Below are 20,440 nucleotides of genomic sequence, written 5' to 3'. Positions count from 1 at the left end.
CGGGGGGAGAGGGGGACAGGTGAGGCGGGGCCCTGGGAACTCGGCCCGCTGCTCTGGGAGGAGAAGCCCCCACCCTCTTCCCAGACCCGAGCCCTGGCTGCCCTCCTGGTCTCCCAACGCCCCCTCTAGAGCTGGCGGGGCCGCGCCCAGGACTGGCGCCCAGGACCTCCCCGTCCAAGTAGGGTGCTCAGTGGTGGACCTCGGCGTGTCCTTTCCTTGGGATTCTTCATCCTCCAAATTTTTCTCATCTCACTTTCACTGCGGCAAGAAAAGTATAGGAGACTTCAAAGTTTCTGTATTTCGGTAGAATTGATTGCCCGCTGTATTTTGTTTTATATATTTAAGTGGGTATTCTCAAAAGAGGTCCACAGTTTTCAGCAGACTGGCAAAGGATCCATAGCACCAAAAGGGTTAAGAACACCCAAAGGAATCATAGTTTGGGGGGTTGGTCTTTAAAATCAGGATTGTGGCATGTAGGTGTGTGGTCCTCTTGGGAACTTTCTGCTAGACTGTGTCCTGCCCCATTATTTCAAAATTCAGGTTGCTCAAAGCTTTGCCTGGAGGCGCTAGAGTTGTTCTAAATCCTTAGGAAGCACAGTTCTTTGTCTGGTGGATAAGTTCAGGGCTCAGAGTTTGTGTTAGCTATGTGAGTTATCCAAAGTCATATGAATTGAATGGTGAGAGTGAAATTCATACATTTGTTTAACTTGTATTTATTGGGAGAGGTTATTGGGTGCCCAGTTCTGCTCCAGATGCTGTTAATAATGCAAATTGCAGTGAAAAGATTTACAATCCCCGTTTTAGTGGGCTGATGATAATATGTAAATACTAGAGGCCTGGTGCACAAGATTTGTGCACTGTGGGGGGGGGGAGGTCCCTCAGCTGGGCCTGCGCCCTCTCGCAGTCTGGGGCTCCCTGTGGGCAGTGGGACACCCATAGCTTTGCTGTGAAGGCAGGCTCCTGCCACTGCCCCTGCTCTCGCCAGCTGTGAGCCGGGCTTCTGGCTGAGCTGCTCCCCCTGTGGGAGCCCACTGACCACCAGAGGGCAGCTCCTGTGTTGAGCATTTGCCCCCTGGTGGTCAGTGCGTGTCATAGCCTCATAGCTCAGTCTTTCTGCCATTAGGTCTATTTGCATATTAGCCTTTTATTAGATAGGCTAGGATAGGATGAAGAGACCCTGTTAAGGGCAACACAGGCATACCTCGTTTTATTGCGGTTCTCCTGTTGTGTTTACCAGGTGACAGCATGCCAGGACTCCCTTCATCCTTTCTGCCATGTCCAAGTACCATTTTTACTATTACTTAATTGCTTTCTTTATATCAACTTATTTCATGTAAAATACATTTTTTAATACATGAAGTTATTTAAAATGAAATTTTATATCACTATTTTAAATGGGAAATCTGTAGAACCTATCTAAATGGTCAGAAAAATACAAGGAAGGCAAAACAATGCTGTTTTAGCTTGATGTCAATTGCTTTGAAGTTGAAGCCTCTAATTAAAGACATACTAGCACCAAAAAGACATGATACGAAGGATTGAAAGAGAATCAGAAGGGGTGACTTTCTCACTGAGTCAGTTCCATGCCACCACCAGTGGGTATGGCAGAGAAACAAGTGCTACAGCGTGCAGCTTCCCCAGTGAGCAGAATAGGTGGGCTTTTAATTTGTTTTGCAGAAAAGGAGTGGATGACGGTTAAATAGAGAAGTGCTTTAGGGTGTGCGTGAAGGTGGGAACCCGGATTTCAGAACCAGTATTGTTAAGCATTCTCATTGATGATAGTGAGTCTGGTCTCTCTGTTAGGATTAGGGGAGGCGGGGTAACAGTGGTTAACTTAGACCTATAATGCTTCTTAATAGGGACACTATTAGCCTTTGGGGCCAGGTCATTGCTATGCAGGACTATCCCAACCATGGATATTCTTGTTCCCTAGGCACTAACTAAATGCCAGCACTGATACTCTCCCTTTCCCTTCCCCCTAGTCATTGTCATAACAAGTTCCCATACTTTTCTAAATGCCTTTCAGAAGTGATTAAGAACTATTACCCCCAGCAAGGAAGGAATGGGGAGTTTATTCTACTCAGAGGGAATGGGATCTACAAATGTATGGAAGCAGGACTGAGCATTTGAAACTGGTCTTATCTTTTCCAGAAGAGAAGAAGAAATTGATCAGAGATTTTGATGAAAAGCAACAAGAAGCAAATGAAACGGTGAGAACAGAGAACAGGTCTTGTTTCTTTTATCTGGTGTTCATCTTTTTCAAAACGAATGCTTATGACCTGATCACCGATTAATTGTTCCTGCTTATTGATCCTGATTTTGATTATTTTTTACTAAATGAGACCAATTGATGGGGATGGGTGTTGGGGGTAGGTGTTAACAAACACAAATGGGTAAAGCTAGAAGACTGTCCCAAAGTGAGGCTTTGATAATACATTAAAAAAAAGATGTCCACCAGGATCATTCATTTTCTTTGTTAAACTTACTGTCACAAAATGTAGGTCACAGGTGGTTCTAAGTCACTTTCCCTTCTGTTTTAAAAGATAGCATTGTGACTGGATTTGGCATCTTGGGTAAGATATGCAAGGACGGGATGAGTTCTCAATCATAACCCAAAGCTGTCAGAAGTTTTTAAACCAGAGAACTTCCTTTTTGCTTGAAGAACAACTTCCCTATTCCAGGGAAGTTCTGAGAAGTTAAGTTTATCTGCATCCTTTTCTCTGTTGCACATCTATTTTAAGAAGGATCAGACTGTGGAACCTATCTCCTTCATAATGGGACTACTAGAAACTTTTCTTTTCCAAACATATTTTTACTGATTTCAGAGAGGAAGGGAGAGTGAAAGAGAAAAAGAAACATCAATGATGATAATCATTAATCGGCTGCCTCCTGCACACCCCACACTGGGGATTGAGCCCACAACCCAGGCATATACCCTGACCGGGAATCGAACCATGACCTCCCTGTTCATAGGTCAACGTTCAACCACTGAGCCACGCCGGCCGAGCTAGAAACTTTTCTTAATACCTGAGTATAGATGGGCATATTCATGGTACCTGTTACAGAGCCAGTCTTCTGTTTTGGTTAACATCTTGGTAGCATTTAAAAAATCTTTTAGCTTACACCGATTTATTTGTTTGGTGCTTTCTTTCTTTGAACTTAGCAAAAGTAACCCATCCTAGGTAGATGAAAATAATTTATGTCCTCTTGTGAACATGTTCAGGCTTTATATTTTACTTATCCCAAACAGATGGAAATCTCTGACATGGAGACCATTGATTTTCAGAAAGAGGAGGAGGAAGGGAAGAACCTTGATGCCAGATTCGTATCATTTTTGTACAGTAGACCTCAAAGTGCTTCATGATGGCACCTGAACCAAAACAGGCTAAGAACTCATTATTCTAAACAGTGAACTTGAAGATTTTGAATTCTGACTTCTCTTTTTGTGTAATCTTGAGGTTTTTCCAGGTCTTTTTTTTTTTTAATTCTCACCCGAGGATATTTTTTCCATTGATTTTTAGAGAGCATGGAAGGGAGGGTGGAGGGGGAGAAAGAAAGACATCAACATGAGAGAGACATTGATTGGTTGCCTCCTGCATGTGCCCCAACCAGGGCAGGGGATTGAACATGCAACCGAGGTACGTGGACGCCCTTGACTGGGAATCGAACTCTCGACCCTTCAGTCTGCAGGCTGACACTCTAACCACAGAGCAAATTGGCCAGGGCAGTTTTTTCAAGTCTTATATATGAAATAGAAATAATATTTCCTGCCTTGTTGATTTGCTATGAGGATTAAATGAATGCATATAAAAATGTTTAATAAGCTATAAGGTACTTGTTCATTTTTTCACTCATTCATCACATACTTTTTGAATACCTGTTCTGTGCTTGATAGGCACTGGGCAGACATCAGAGCAGCGGAGTGAGTGTGTCATGTGGTCCCTGCCCCTGTGGAGCATATCATTGAGTGATTATTTTGGGTTGTCTGGAGTTGGATTAGCCCAAACTAGGAAATGTCAAGATGAAACAGAAAAGAACCAGGCTGTCCACTCACTATTTTCTGCCTTCCTAGCTGGCAGAGATGGAAGAGGAACTACGTTATGCACCCCTGTCTTTTCGTAACCCTATGATGTCTAAGCTTCGAAACTACCGGAAGGACCTTGCCAAACTCCACAGGGAAGTAAGAAGCACGCCTTTGACAGCCACACCCGGGGGTCGAGGAGACATGAAATATGGCACATACACTGTAGAGAATGAGCATTTGGTAAGCTTCAGCTGTTTTTTCCCCCTTTGGGCCTGTGTACAAGAATTAACCATATTGTGGAGTGCAGTTCATGTTACAGTGTATACTACACAACACTTGTTCCCCCACCGTCCTCTTTCCTGCATCCAGCTCCCCTTTTCTTGGGTATTTACCCTACTGTATTTAATGCATATCTTTCCAAACCACATACTTATTTACTTTTCTTTGTATCCTTTATATGTAAAACAGTGCTTGGTATGTAGTGGTGCTATGCAAGTGTTATCTAATCTTATTATATCTGAACTCTGTATTCTGACCCATTGATCCAGTTTCTTTCTCACATATGCCAAAAATTCAGTTAGATTTTTAATTTATCAGAGTATTGTTACAAAATTAACACAAGCTTTCTTTTACATTTATATGATGACCCAGTAGCCCAGATACAGTAGAGAAGGCAGGATGCTTAAGAAGGGGCTAATTAATACCTTGCTCTCTTGCAATAGAAAGTGAGCCAGATTGCCTCTTGCCTCAGTATTCTGATTTATAAAGTTAGACTGACTGGATAGAAAAATCTATATTCTGAAACTCTAGAGAAGCTAGAGAGTTAAAGGAATAAAACTTCACAAAGCTTAAACTTAATGGGTTGCTTTTGGGGTTGTATTCCATAGTGCAAAGTTGAAATGGCCTGGCAAGTAGCATAGGAAAGAAATGGAAGTGCAGATTGCACATATGTAGAAAAGCTGATAATGCCATTTTAAACAAATCCCACTTCATGATGCATCCTTATTATAGTTGAAGAGACGTTCAGATGCTGCTAGCCTGACATTGCTGATGTCAAAACTAGAGTATTTGAGAATGGTGTAAAATTTCAAAGTTCACTTGTGAAGGGAGGGACTGGGAAAAGCCAGGCAAGGCAGGTGGAGCTTGTTAGAGCAGTGGTTCTCAACCTTGGCTGCACATTAGAATCACCTGGGAATCTTTTTAAAATCCTCGGAAGATGGGGCCCAGAAATCAGGATTTTAAAAAGATTCCCAGGTGATTCTAATGTGCAGCCAAGGTTGAGAACCACTGTGTTAGAGATGAGAGGTGAAAGTGACTTTGGTCTTTTATTACACACACACACACACACACACACACACCCAAAACAAAAAAGGGGGAGATCAGTCTAAAGAGTAATTTTGCTTTAAAATGATGAGTTTCAGAAATTAGAAACACAATTTAGACATATACCACTTTCAGTAGAATTATTATTCCAAATCTGAGATTGATTTATGTAATCTTACTATCTTTTCCTGTTCTTTCTCAACCTAATCAGTTGAAAACCCCCATCTTTTATTTTTAAAAAGCTTTATTCCTGCTTCGTTTAAGCTAAAGTAGGTGGGGTTTAGTTCAACCTCATTCAGTAGTTTCCTCATCCACTGGTCCATATAACATGTATGAGGAATACTTGTTACTTCTGATCTGGGAACCTGTTTTTGGCTGCCCCTTTTTTTTTTAATGTTTATAGATTAGAGAGGGTGGGAGGAAGGACATCGATGTGCGAGAGAAACATCAACTGATTGCCTCCTGTGGATTGAGTCTGCAAGCTAGGTATGTGCCCTGACTGGGAATTGAACCCATGACCTTTTGGTTTACGGGACGATGCTCCAATGGAGCCACACCAACCAGGGCCCATTTTTGACTTCTTGATGGTGGTGTCTAGTGCTCAGTAATAGGCCCTGTGAACTGGCCCCTTTTTTAATGTGTGTGTGTGTGTGTACATGTATGCTTTTAAAAATATGTTTAATTATTTTAAAATAATTTTAATTTTAATATGTTTAGTAATTGAATATTGTATTTATAGTTTCTAGAGAGAGAGATCTATCCATTGTTCCACGTATTTATGCATTCATTGGTTGACCCTGTATGTGCCCTGACCAGGATTAAACCCAAAACCTTGGCGTATTGGGACGATGCTCTAACCAACTGAGCTACCTGGCCATAGCTAAGAACTAGAGCTACACCCATTTCTGTCAGTGGTTAATTCTGAGGCTACTTCTTTCCTCATGTCTTCTGTGCTTAGGATTATAGGTGGAGTAAAACTTTGGTGGGGATTTAGAAAATTAGGGCACTTGGGAAATTAGGGCAGCTAGGCCATCTTACTCGGCCCTAAATACCTTCTTCCCTGAGAGCAAATCAACAGTGTGGCCACTTAAGTTTTTTCAGAGTTTTTGTTTTCTGTTTGTCTTGAAGTGAAATTCTTTGGGGGCTTACCAAGAGTGTGGCCACTTAAGTTTTTTCTTCCAGAATGTGGCAGTGTCCCACCCAGACTACTAATTGATTTCTATACGTACTGAAAATGATTAGCTTATGCACGGTCCCTTAATCCTCAGTATCAATCAGGTAGGAATCTTCAGTGAATTAATGTGTTCTAGGGCTGTAGAGTTTAGTTGGCTTGTTTGCTGCCCATCAGTTATAAGCTATCATTTTCAGGTAGCTCCTGCACCCCAAATCTGGGCCACTGCTTCTCAGAAGTTGCTAGTTCAGGAAGCACATGAACCAGTTCAGATTCATTACAAACAAGGGAAAATGCTCTGATGTTTTTAATCCTCCTTACCTTGCCTCACTTAAGTGTAACAAGCAGTGCAGTGAGAGGTATTGTGATCCTGATTGGATTCCAAGTTCTGCTTTAGTCTGACCTTGAATAGGATCTTAGAGTTCATTACCATCCTTGTATGTCTTAAAGAAAATTAGCCTAGCCAGCGTGGCTCACGGGTTGAGTGTCAACCTATGAACCAGGAAGTCACTGTTTGATTCCTAGTCAGGGCACATGCCCGGGTTTTGGGCTCAATCCCCAGTAGGTGGCATGGAGGCAGCCAAACAATAAAAATATATTTAAAAAATAATAGTAATGAAAATTAGTCCTGGCCAATGTGACTCAGTTGGTTGAGTGTCCTCTACACCAAGAAGTCACTGGTTCGATTCCTGGTCAGGGCACATGCCCAGGTTTCAGCTCTAGCCCCAGTAGGGGGCATGCAGGAGAGAGCCAATTGCTGTTTTTCTCTCATCGGTGTTTCTCTCCCTTCCTCTCTCTCTAAAATCAATAAAAATTTATTTTAAAAAATAATGAAAATTATTGCACACTATATCCCTTCTTACATAAGAGTGGTCATAAGGATTGTGTTGGCAATTACTTTATAGTGGAAGAACTTTAACATTTCTCTTTCATAATCCTGTCAGAATCAGCTACAGTCTCAGAGGGTATTGCTTTTGCAAGGCACTGACAGCCTGAACCGGGCCACCCAGAGTATTGAGCGTTCTCATCGGATTGCCACAGAAACTGACCAGATTGGCTCGGAAATTATAGAAGAGCTGGGGGAGCAACGTGACCAGTTGGAACGTACCAAAAATAGAGTAAGTGTGGGCGAATGAGGAAAGGGGCAAGAGTGGGTAAAGTAGGTGGGCCCATTAAACCCTGATGGCATGCTCCTCCCCAGAGCTTCAGCAATTCTGAATTCAGAGTAAATGGCCTTTTAGGGCCTTATGCTTTTCTCAGTTTCTAGTTTGCATGGCTGAGAGATCTCCCTTGGAAGTAATTTTAACTCTAAGATTTAGAGATCATTGGAGGGGAAAAAAGAAAGACTGAAGAAACTTGGATTTCTGCATTTATTGAAGATTGTCAAATAAACATAAGATTGCAGCCACTCCATCCTTTTATTCCTGTATTACCACTCTGAGGTTTTGATTTCTCTTACATCTAGTGGGATATTCTGCTATTCTTATGAAAGTATCATCTGACAAGATCCTAGCTTTCCTGTCATTTAGAACCAAGGCTATTTTCCACATGTCATAAAATAGTACCACTGACAATTTATAGAGGTTCAATCCTGGACTGTAAGTCTGTACTGTTACCTGAGGTAAGCTGGATACTTGTGGGAAGCAAATGGAAATAGGCCAATGATGGCTGTATTGGGGCCTCTAATCTATCACTCTGAAAGGCTCTGAAAACTAACGTTCCTTTCCATACATCTGCATGGAAATTTTGAAAATAGTACGACTTGCCAATGGAATGCTGTGTCCTTAATAGCATGAGGCAAATCCAGACTAAAAAACAGATACTGTGGGCAAGACTTAAATGGGAAAATATGGTTCAATGTGGGGGTTTGAGATAATTTTCTCATATATCTTAATAGCTGCAATTCTCCATTCTTAAAATGAGTCAGAATGATGCCCTTCCCTCTGTGAAAATTCACAGTAAAGTACTAAATTTAAGGTAAACTCTAGAAAAGGTAGCTTGCTTACAGACTGTTTTGATTTTTTACTTTTGTACATACCAGGTGAATTGGCTGAATTCAAAAGCCAAGGAATGGCCCGAGAGATCAACTTACCAAGGCCACTGGGGATTGGAGACAGATGGCAGGTGGCATCTGTTGAAATATCCTCCAGCTGTTAGATTAGTACCAGGCAAGCAAGAGGGAAAGGGTTTGTTTTTGTTTTGTTTTGTTTTTTAAAAAAGGCTTAATTCCTTTCACAATTCAATGTAAGTATCTCTTAAAGGGATAAAGAAAAAATAACCATACCCCAAGAATGGTAATCCACCAGCCTATGAAAACAAACTGTAACTCAAGAGGCTCTCCTGGAGTTAGACTGGTGAAATTCAAATCTTAAATTGCTTCAGTTACTGGCAAGGTGTACACTTGAAGCCTTTCTGTTTTGAGTAGCCAGGCATGAGCTCTTGTCCCAGAAGTCCCTCACACAGCCTTGGGATATAATTCCTAAACCTACTTGACAAGTACTAAAGTATCTTGTCCTCTCCAGTTTCTTCTAATTATACTCAGAGGCCATCTTTTAAATTGTTTGATTTCAACATATCCTTCTTAATGCCCACTGTCAGTTTAGGAATGTTCAAATTCTAGAGTGTATACTTTTGAAAGAAGGGGAAAATAATTACTATTTTCTCTTCTCAGCTGGTAAACACAAATGAAAACTTGAGCAAAAGTCGAAAGATTCTTCGGTCAATGTCCAGAAAGTAAGTTTTAGAAATAGTCACAAAATTAATTTCTCTTAACTCTCATGCCTTTCAACCAAGAGTGTAAAAGCTTTAAACTGTGACTTGCAAAGGTTCTAATAAAGCTGAAGAAATAAAGTATATTGTCTTGTGTAGTTAAATATCCCAAGACAAAGTCTTTTGTTAAAAGTATATGCTGCTCTGATTTGGAACCGTGTAAAATTTGTCCACTGAAAGCATATATATATATGAAAAGGAGAGAGAAACATAAATGATGAGAGTCATTGATCCGCTGCCTCCTGCATGCCCTGTAGCCGGCAACCAGGCATCAAACTGTGACCTCCTGGTTCATAGGTTGACACTCAACCACTGAGCCACACTGGCTGGGCCACTAAAAGTACTTTTATTCCCAGCTTACATTCCTTAGAGAAAACAGCACATGGGAGTAATACAGCTTCATATTCGTAAAAACTTGATTAAAAAACTATTTTCACTGCTACTGCTTAATACATGCTTTTGGCTCTGCTTGCTCTTCGTCAGTTAGTCCCTTACCTGGGAATTCTGTCTTGTTAGCAAAAAGTTGTTTTTTTAAAAATCCTTGATGTAAGTGCTGACAACAAAATGAATTTGGGGTAAGTGGTAGTATGCATGGATCAAAATCACAACTGAGTCATGGAATTATCAGGAGAGTGAGGTTTTCCTAAACAGTTGTAAATTCCTTATGGAATAGGGGGAAACCTTCAGTTTAGAGTGAACATGAGAACCAGAGATTGGATTCTTTGTATTAACAAAAGACAGTAGATTTTTCTTTGAAGCTCCTATATTGCCTTTGTAGAGAAATCCTGGGGGAAAGAGAAAGTAAGAGAGGTACTACCCAGCTTCTGGTTACTTAGCACCTGTCCCCGAGCTGCACGTCAGCCCTGGCGAGTCTGCCACAAATACTTCTCTAACATATGCTCACAACTGTAGTATGTAACTGATACGGCTCTATATGATTAGATGATACTATGTTACTGCTAATTTTGTAATATGATTCAACCGGATTTCAGAATAGGTATTTTTTTCATATTATATTTAATACTATTTTCCTAACTAGACCCTCCTAGAAAAGCTAGTTCTAAAGTGAAGTAGCAGCCCTGGTCGAGTGGCTCGGTTGGTTGGAGCATCATCCTGTACACCAAAAGGTTGCATGGTTTGATCCCTGGTTGGGTTGCGTTATGGGAGGCAACCTCTCACATTGATGTTTCTCTCTCCCCCTTCCTCTCTCAAGTCAATAAAAGCATGTCCTCAGGTGAGGTTTTAAAAAAATAAAGTGAGGAAGTAACTACTATTTGAAGACATTTTAGAATAAAAAACCATTTATACCTTTGATATATATTGTCCCAGTTTTCAACATTTCTGGGAGGTAGATAGTGTTTTTTCTCTGTGATAGCTAAAGAAGCTTTTGAGTTGTCACTTAACCAGCTAAAGAACCTTATACTGGCATACCTTGAGTTATTGCGCTTTGCAGATACTGCGTTTTTGTTTTTTTTACAAATTGAAGGTTTGTGTCAAGCAATTTATCAGTGCCATTTTCCAATAAGCTCATTTTTAAATTAAGGTATGCATGTATTGTGTTTTTTTTTTAGACATAATGCTATTGCACACTTAATAGCCTATAGTCTAGTGTAAACATAACTTATATGCATCGGGAAACAAAAAAAATTTATGTGACTTGCTTTGTTACTGTATTCGCTTTATTGCAGTGGTCTGGAACCAAACCCGCAATATTTTTGTGGTATGCTTGTGTATACTTATTGCTAAGTGGCTATGAGATCAAACAAAAATTCAGTCTACCTCACAGTGTCTAGCCTTGGTCCCAAGTCAAACCTTAATGTATTGAGAATGGAAAGAGCCCAGCTGGCATGGCTCAGTGGTTGAGAACTGATCTATGAACCAGGAGGTCACGGTTCGATTCCCGGTCAGAGCACATGCCTGGGTTGTGGGCTTAGATCCCCAGTGTGGGGCAGGAGGCAGCTGATAAATGATTCTCTCTTGTCATTGATGTTTCTATTTCTCTCTCCCTATCCCTTCCTCTCTGAAATAAAAAATATATTAAAAAAAAAAAAAAAAGAATGGAAAGAAATAAGGTTATCCAGACTTCTGACTGCTCACTTGTTTGTGTTTGTAGAGTGACAACCAACAAGCTGCTACTTTCCATTATCATCTTACTGGAGTTAGCCATCCTGGGAGGCCTGGTTTATTACAAATTCTTTCGCAAGCATTGAACTTCCTGCACGGAAGGGTTTGTGGACCAGAACTTTGACCCTGAGAATGAATAGTGTTACAGATGTGGAATAAGTGTATTGCTGCTGTGAGCTAACGGTTCAAGGATGCACTGTGTAGCCAGACTGTGGGAAGAGGGAGGGAAGATGGAAAACCAGTTAATGTGAAGAAACAGCAACAAGACCACTGTGATATAACAAGGTAATAAATGCTGTTTATGACTTCTTTAAATTTACATGGTACTCTAACATATTAATACCCTGTGAATTGCAAAAAAAACCCAAAAAACCCACAAATACATTTACAGTAGTATCATTGGTCACCAAAATGGAGAGGGAAAGGAAATTTTACAATTGTGAGAATACGCAAATGTTCTCATTAAGGCAGTATTGACCCAAATGACCATGTAGTATCTGCCCCCTCAAAAACTTCACAACTCTGGAATGCCCATTGTGACAAACGTGTCAGCATACAGTATTTCCTAAATTCTCACACGTTCTTCATTTTCTGATTCATGTGGTGAACTGGGAGTAGGAAGTTGGTCATAGACATTGTGCCCTCCTTCCCTTGTCTGACCAAAACTTGAAGCAATCACATCCACTGCCAGGCCAGCTGTAGCCTTGGCTTCTTCGTCTGAAGCAGCCAACTGAGGATTAACTTCAACGAGATCCAGTGCTGACAGCAACCCTAAAAGAACAAAGTGTGACAAAACCTCAGAAAATCCCTTAGCTGCTGCTTTCAGTGAGGGTCGTACCACCTGGACAGAATAAACCAAGGTAAAAACCAACCATTTTCTACTATAACATCCACTGTCAGGAAGCCCCTTATACCTCATTCTCTTGGGCCTGAATTTATTAAAACACTGTTATATTGCCCTGGCCAGTGTGGTTGGGCATTGTCCCATGCACCAAGAGTTCACCAGTTCAATTCCCCATCAGGGCACATGCCCACATTGCAGGCTCAATCCCCAATAGGGGGCATGCAGGAGGCAGCTGATCGGTCTCTTCCTTTCTCAAATCAATAAAAACACACGAACGCGTGCACACACACACACACACACACACAACACCAGCCCTGACCAGCGTGCTTGGTGGTTAGAGCATCGGCCTGTGAACCAAAGTGTCACAGGTTCAGTTCTGATCAAGGGCATCTATCTGGATTGCAGGTTCCCTACCCTGGCTGGTGGGGGAGGCAACCAATTGATGTGACTCTCTCACATCAAGTTTCTCTCTCCCCCTTCTGCCTTCCCATTCTCTCTAAAATCAATGGGGGGAAAATATCCTCTAGTGAGGATTAACAAAAAAACACACAAAACAACATAGCACCCAACCACTGCTGTATTAGAGTAGAATTGAAAGAAACCTTTAAGGTAATAAAAGCAATCATCCCTCTTTAACTGACATACAAGGCATAGATGTCAGGCTTTGTGAAGAGAATAAAGAAAGAGCTTGGTGGGCTGTGGGTCAAGGAGTTCCCAACCTACTTGTTGAGAAAATATGTGCCATTTCCAATATTAAGGAACTTTCCAGATGCCTGCCTGCATGTAGCCAAAATTCTATTCCCACTTTTGACTCTGATGCTGTATCCACATACTTAAGGCACCATGTGCCCTGAAGTATAGTTACTACTGCAGATCTTACTCTCGCTTCTGCAGGTCTGAGCTCTGAGGGCAGATTCCACATTTATTTCCCCCCCAACTCCCTCACCCCCACTTCTCTGGGGTAGTTAACTTTTTAGTTGGGTATTCTGAGTGAAGTTAATCTACCTTTTCAAGATTTATCTGAACAAACTAGTATTCGAGAATATAAGTATCTGAGAATATTTAGAGTGGCCATAAAGCCTGGAAACATGAGTGAATATTGCTAATGGTTTATTGGTATTACATTATAGTACACTAGAGGCCAGGTGCACGAATTCATGTACCAGTGGCGTCCCTCAGCCTGGCCTGCGGGATTGGGCCAAAACCGGCTCTCTGACATCCCCCAAGGGGTCCCAGATTGCGAGAGAGCACAGGCCAGGCTGAGGGACCCCACCGGTGCACAATTGAGGCCAGGGAGGGATGTGGGAGGTTGGCCAGCCAGGGAGGGACAGCGGGAGGGCTCCAGGGCATGTTCGGCCCTTTCTCGCTCAGTCTGGATCAGCCAGACTCCAGCAGCAAGCTGATCTGCCAGTCAGAGCGTCTGCCCCCTCATAGTCAGTGCACATCATAGCAAGCAGTTGAGCGGCCTTAGCATATCATTAACATATTACATGTTGGTTGGTTGAACGGCTGACCAGACAACTGGACACTTAGCATATTAGACTTTTATTATATAGGATGATATGCTCATTGCCAGGACATCTGTTCAGTGTGCCGTCCCTTGTTAATAATGCATAATAGTTCAGTGCACTGTGCAAAACTTCGGTACCACTTCTACCAATTCCTGCACATGCATCTGCATCTCTGATAATTTGTGTGTCTGAATTCCACCGACTAAAGCTGGACCTTCAGCAGAGCCCAGAAGTAATCAAGAGGGTTTGAGCTCTTAAAAAAATATATATTACCCATGGTTTTATATTATTGCCACCCTGTAAATTATTTAAGCAAACTATTTTATGTGTCTAATTGACAGTGTCATGATAGACAGTCGTTTAGAATAGAGTAACATTGCAACAGGAGAGAGAGGGTCAAGGTATGACCACTGCCCCTTCTAAGTACTAGCTGTTACTAAGCCCTGGCTCTGGTGGTGTCACTGGGAACCAAAATGGAGGATTGAACTCCCAGGTTCACTTGCCACCAACCCAAGGACGATTAACGTCTAAGATTGTGGGCCTGAGAATGAGACTACCTTGCTTCTGTCAGATCTGATAGATAAGCATTATTTTCCTTTCTGTAGTGCCTAAGAGTCTAGTTGGCTCCAGAGCCAGGGAGACCATTTCTCAATTCCCACATCTATCCCAGCTGGTCAAGGGTTTCCTATAGCCCTGGCTGGACCTTTCAGTCTGGGGTCTTTATGCTGTTTAGACCCTAATTTCATAAGATGATATTGAAGTATCCTGCGGAAGTTTAAATTTTGCAATTAAAGGTCATTTAAAGTAGCCTCAAAACTAAGAAGCTTTCAGACAAATGGAAACAGCTACCCTGACTGACGTTGCTCAGTCAGGGTTAGGGCATCAGCCTGCGCACCAAAGGGTCTCGGGTTCAATTCCTAGTCAAGGGCATGTACCTGGGTTGCAGGTTTGATTCCCTCAACCCCCCTTTGGGATGCACATAGGAGGCAACTAATCGATGTGTCTCTCTCACATCGATGTTTCTCTTTCTCTCTTCCTCTCCCTCCCTCCCTTCTACTCTGAAAAGCAATGGAAAAAAATATTCTCAGGTGAGGATTAACAAAACAAAAAAATTTTATTTTTCAAAGAAAGAAACTGTTTGTAAACAAATATGAGTTTAGGGACAGCAACTCCTTGGTAGCCACTCTTGATAACCTAGCATTCATTTTATTAATCTTTCTGTCAGCCATTCATTTTCCACTATTCCTGTATTAAAGCTCCTATTAAATAAGCTCCAGTATAAGACTTGCCCTACATGTAGCTTTGAAATATCTCCAAGAGAAGCTTTAACTCCACATTCCCAACTCCAGGCGAACCAACTTCTTAATTTAAGGTAAAAATTGTAGCTGGTGTTGAGTTTTAATCTTAATCTGCCTTTGGACAGTTCAGATGCAAAGAACTGCATTAGTTTGGCAGGTTATTCTTGTGTCTAATAAACGTTTAAGAAGACAACTTTTTATTCAGTATTACCATATTTTGGTATGAGCCAGATGCAAACATGCCTCTAAATGACTATCCCTTGATAGCCTGACCACATGACTTTTAGCAATAACCAGGTTAGGCAAAAACAATGTCTACAATGACATGAATAATAGAAAAGATTCCCCTGGCAGACAAGAGGCTTCACCATAATTACCTATGTAGTGAACAGGTTAATCACTACTTACCTGTGTTGTGTATTTCCTCAGTAATATACATGCCTTCTCGATAGGTCAGGCCCCCTACAACAGGAGTTCCTGTGGCTGGAGCCAGTGTAGGGTCAAATGCATCAATATCAAAGCTCAGATGGATTGGCCTTTGTCTTCTTGAAAGGAGAAGGATAAGAGAATAGTCATTTGTGCCTGAACATTCATGCTCCCTGCAGATGCAACTTCCTGATTTTGTTGCCGTTAGTCCTGGTATTTTGTTAATGCATCAGATTTCCAGGTTTTCTATTTTAAAAGTTACTATTTGCCTATTAGTGTTTATACTCCATTTCATAATTTTTCCATGTTCTGTGTGCCTCAGACTAAATCCAGTTTATATTTCTGACTTACCCTGAGCATTAAATTAAAGCCTCTTACATTAACAATTGTCAGTAGAGGGAATTCTTCACTTTCATATGACCTTGGGCCCTGATAGATTCTAATTTCATTTGTATTACATTTGCTTTTATTCTCTCAGAGTGTAACAGCAGCTGAACTTAACTCTGACTTTAGATTTGAAATCTTTTTTAAAAATATGTTTTTATTAATTTTAGAGAGAGGAAGGATAGGGGAAGGGAGAGAAAGAGAAACATCAATCAGCTGCCTCCTGCGCTCCCCCTACTGGGGATCAAGCCCACAACCTGGGCATGTGTCCTGACTGGGAGTTGAATTGGTGACCTCTTGGCACATGGGACAATGCTCAACCAACTGAGCCACAATGGCCAGGGCTAGATCTGCAATCTTATCATCTCCCAATTCTAACTTTAATTTATCCCAGGTGTCCAATGACTGAAACTAACATATAATACCTATATGCTAAACAACTAAATTTCTTAGTAGATGGCAGTTATAAAGACTCAGCACTGAGAAAATGCTCTTAAAACTAGCATTTGGGTTAGCATTCACCTGCCATCTTTATTCACTACCAAGTTTTGCTTATTATAAAACTTCTTTCAGTTGGCCCTGGCCAGTGTGGCTTGGTTGGAGCATCATCCTGTACACTGAAAGGTCACAGGTTTGATTCCCGGTCAGGGTACATACCCAGGTTTTGGGTTTGATCACCAGTTGGGGTATGTACAGGAGGCAACTTATCAACGTTTCTCACATCAATGTTTCTGTTTCTCTCTCTTCCTTTCCCTCCCCCCTTCCTCTCTCTCAAATAAATTGAAAGAGCATATCCTCAGATGAGGATTAAAACAAAACAAAAACTTTCAGATGAAGAAATAGCAAGGCTAAGAAGAATGGGATAATTAGAACAATGAATGCTTCTCATCTCAAAAGATAAGCATTTAAATGGAGCTAAAGATAAATTCATGAGAGAGAGAATCTGGGCAATGATTTCAAGGAAACCCCCTCGCAACCCCAGAGGAAGAATATGACCTATGTTTCATATTCTCCCTTTCTAAATTATTTGAAATTTTTAAACGTACATGTTTTGCTTTTATTTGAAAGAAAAGCTACTATCCTCAAGAGAAAAGCTAAAGTATGCTGCCCCCTGGGAGCTGCTGTATTACCCTGGGAACCTAGAGTAGACATCTGTTGTAGTTACTTACTTGCCAATCAGTAGATTGAATGTCTGTTCCATGACCTTCTGGATACCAAGTCTATCTATGTCTCTCATGGAAAAATACTGGATATCATAATTCTTTAAAATAAAACTGTAATGAGATATAAAGGAAGGAATAGTTAGTTTAAATAGCAAGTTAAATGCACATTTAGATGGGGTTTTGTCTGGACGGTGGTCTACAACAAGTTAAGGCAAGGAACAACATATCAAATGGAACGTAAATGGCCAGGATGGGCCCAAAGTTTATAACCCTGTATCTCAACTTACTGTTCAGGAGGGTCCACATCTCTTAGACCAATATACACAATACTTGGGGAAGAGATACAAGGTTTGATCCAGGAAAATCCTGGGAGCTGTGGCACCTATGTAGAGAGGAATGAACAGGATTCATCAAGGATTTTTGGTCTCGACAAGATAATCACCATGTGCTTCCCATTATATGCAGTTTGCTTTGTCATCCATCTACAAGATATGCTTAAGCAACACAAGACACACTTGATCTGGGAAAGAAAATTGATACAAGTGGAAATGATTCAGAAAGGCAACTGAAGAACACAGTATAGCATTCTCAAGCAGAATAAAAATCTTTTCTCCTAAGGTGGTCTTGGTTTCTCATTAACTTACCTAAATAGCAGGAATACTGCTGATTAGCCCTTTTCATATTACTGAATTATTTACAGATTGGTTCTTGGAACATAACCCAGTTGTCATCTCAAGTTGCCAACAGCCAAAACATGAATTCTGCCTAATGAATAACCGTTGTTATTCCTGGTTTAACTTGGCCCCTCACTGAGGGGAGGGATAAACAGATTTTAGTCTATGCCTAGACTCCAGTGTCTTTTGAACAGCCTAGAAAAATATTACCTAGAGGTAATCATGGTTTTACTTGGATTCTATACCAATGCATCTGATAGTGAGGCCTGGGAGCCTGTAACCAAGAAGTCCTCAAGCTGTGGGTGTATCAATCACTAGAGTTACCCAGTACCACCTTCCTTTCTTAGATGATTATGAACCCCCCAAGAGCGGGACCATCTTTATATCCCTAGTCATGTTTATATTCCTAGCATCTAACAGACTGCCTGGCCCATAATAATGTTTGATGAACAAATGAAGGAGTTGTAAGCATTTCTACCACTGGCAACCCATCCTTCACAGAAATCTTACTGAACTGGACCCTCAAAGCCCCTGCAAGCCATTCGACTTTCTTTTCATCTTGGCCTACTGACCTTGTCCTGTAGTTCTCGGAGGAGAAATGAAACCGGCTGTCCATGGAGACATCCAGATGAAGTGGTGAGGGGTGTATTGATGTCAGCGTGGGCATCAACCCAGATCACACAAAGATCTGGGCAGTGCCGGGCGTGGCCACTGATGGTACCAATTGCCAAGCTGTAAAGAACAAATATAGATGACCCTTGAACAACAGGTTTGAACTACATGGATTTTTTTCAATAAATACCTGTAACTGTTTGTTTTGTTAAACATCCTTACCTCAGGGTCTTTTTTCCATTGATTTTCCAGAGAGTAGAAGGTGGGGTGGGGAGAGAGACACATGGATTGGTTGCCTTCCGCATGTGCCCCAACCAGGGCCAGGGATCAAGTCTGCAACCGAGGTATGTGCCCTTGACCAGAATCAAACCCAAGACCCTTCAGTCTATGGGTCGACGCTCTAACCTCTGAAACAAACAGGCCAGGGCAAATAAATACCATAACTATTTTCAATCCACGATTGGAAATCTGGATGCAGAGGGTCAACTATATGCATTGATCTATGCCATTTTAGATAAGGGACTTGAGTATCCACTGATTTTGGTATTGGCGGGAGGGACTTGGAGCCAATCCTTTGCAGATACCAAGGGACAACTTAAGTTTTTGGTGAGTCAAACGTTGTATTTGGATTTTCAACTGTGCAGGGGGGTTGGTGCCCTTAACCCCTGAGTTGTTCAAGGGTCACCAGTCTCCAGTAATTTTCAAGGCCCTCTGCTTGGCAAACATCACCAATAACAAATATCCTCAGCCAATGCAGCTCATACTTTGTCCTCGGGGCAAAGTCAGGGCCCCAGACTAAAGCAGGATTTGGATGAGACAGAATCTACAGGGCTGAGGTTAAGTGAGTTAGATAGATAGGGGGAAATGGAAGGCTCTAAACGTTCAAAGCTGACCACTGGTTATCCCCTGCAGTGTGACGGACTGCCCCAAATCCCTAAAATTTGATCCATTAGCCTTGACCCAGAAAGGGACCTTAATTTGTTCAAGAAGGAAATCCAGTTAAAGGATGTGGTCTATATGTAACAATTCATAAATGCCTCTTTAAGGGAAACCAGGGAGATCTAATCACTTTCAAAGAATTAGTTACATTAACTTTTTAAGGGTAAAAGTCAGCCTTATAGCTTTTAAAAATAAGTGATACTTTCTAAAATGAAAAATCAAAGTTAAGTCTTTAAAGTAACAGAGCAACCCAATTAAAGACCTCTTTTAGAGCACTGAATAAAATACAAGTTTATTTGCCTGTTATATACATTAGTATAACATTCAAATATTGTTTCTGTTTTTACCTTTCCTTATCCTTGGTGTCTTCTTACATTAGCCCACTGTCCTGTCTCAGCTGTAAAAATATAGCGGATGAAATAGTGGTTGGAAAGCTTCCCATCTTCTGTAACCAAAGAATTTGACATAGATGGGAAATGCATCTTAAGCATCTTAGGAACTAACTGCAGTCATCCTTCTTGGTCAGGATAGCATGTGATAGCATTTTAACCTGCATGCCCCACATAGGGCCTTTTTGAGGAATAGCATGGTCTAGTGCTAAAAGCAGTGGATTAAGTCAGAATGCTGTGTTGTTCCCCTCCTCCACCCCCCAGGAAGAGGTGTATGATCTAGGATAAGTCATCTAATTTCTCTAGACTTCATTTTCCTTTTCTAAAAGGCAGGGATACTGCCCTAACCGGTTTGGCTCAGTGGATAGAGCTTCGGCCTGCAGACTGAAGGGTCCCAGGTTCGATTCTGGTCAAGGGCATGTACCTTGGTTGCGGGCACATCCCCAGTAGGGGGTGTGCAGGAGGCAGCTGATCGATGTTTCTCTCTCATCGATGTTTCTAACTCTCTATCCCTTTCCCTTCCTCTCTGTAAAAAATAAAAATATATTAAAAAATAAAAATAAAAGGCAGGGATACTAATCTCAGTTTGTTTAAGTCAGAGTTGGTTTAATAATTAAGTCCATACTGTATGTTGTATATAAAAGGAGCAGAGTGACCCTAAAAATTCCTAATCCTCGCCCTGGCCTGTGTTGCTCAGTTGTTAGAGGGTCAGAGCATCGGCCTTGTGCACCAAAGGGTCTCAGGTTCCATTCCTGGTCAAGGGCACATACCTGGGTTGCAGGTTCGATC

General features: G+C 41.4%; 2 protein-coding genes across 9 annotated transcripts in view; one reads left to right on the top strand and one right to left on the bottom strand.

Annotated features, from left to right (window-relative positions):
• The first annotated feature begins 2,087 nt into the window (after window positions 1-2,087).
• The window catches only part of VTI1B (vesicle transport through interaction with t-SNAREs 1B), a 26,952-nt gene continuing 8,599 nt past the window's right edge, over window positions 2,088-20,440 (top strand). For 2 of the 7 annotated variants that reach the window (XR_001364365.1, XR_001364366.1), the window contains exons 1-6: window positions 2,088-2,210; window positions 4,073-4,264; window positions 7,463-7,636; window positions 9,190-9,251; window positions 11,401-11,696; window positions 12,030-12,271. Coding sequence is in view for 1 of the 7 variants with exons in the window: in XM_005877961.2 (XP_005878023.1) it covers window positions 2,103-2,210; window positions 4,073-4,264; window positions 7,463-7,636; window positions 9,190-9,251; window positions 11,401-11,497 (633 nt within the window). In the remaining 6 variants the exon portion in view is untranslated. Of the gene's footprint in view, window positions 2,211-4,072; window positions 4,265-7,462; window positions 7,637-9,189; window positions 9,252-11,400; window positions 11,727-12,029; window positions 12,272-16,661; window positions 17,655-20,440 lie in introns of those variants that run through there. The other 5 variants (XR_001364363.1, XR_001364364.1, XR_001364368.1 and 2 more) reach the window with 5 other exon arrangements.
• The window catches only part of ARG2 (arginase 2), a 35,220-nt gene continuing 26,465 nt past the window's right edge, over window positions 11,686-20,440 (bottom strand). Inside the window, exons 4-8 of one of the 2 annotated variants that reach the window (XM_005877922.2) lie at window positions 18,284-18,443; window positions 17,325-17,419; window positions 17,044-17,148; window positions 15,473-15,609; window positions 11,686-12,182 (exon numbers count right to left, since the gene is read on the bottom strand). In XM_005877922.2, the coding sequence (XP_005877984.1) occupies window positions 11,977-12,182; window positions 15,473-15,609; window positions 17,044-17,148; window positions 17,325-17,419; window positions 18,284-18,443 (703 nt within the window). In that variant the 3' untranslated portion in view covers window positions 11,686-11,976. The remainder of the gene's footprint in view (window positions 12,183-15,472; window positions 15,610-17,043; window positions 17,149-17,324; window positions 17,420-18,283; window positions 18,444-20,440) is intronic. The other variant, XM_014549137.1, reaches the window with a different exon arrangement.

Source organism: Myotis brandtii, unplaced genomic scaffold, assembly GCF_000412655.1.
Source record: "Myotis brandtii unplaced genomic scaffold, ASM41265v1 scaffold536, whole genome shotgun sequence".
NCBI lineage: Eukaryota > Metazoa > Chordata > Mammalia > Chiroptera > Vespertilionidae > Myotis > Myotis brandtii.
Note: the sequence above shows the minus strand (reverse complement) of the source record. Positions and strands in the feature narration are given on the sequence as shown.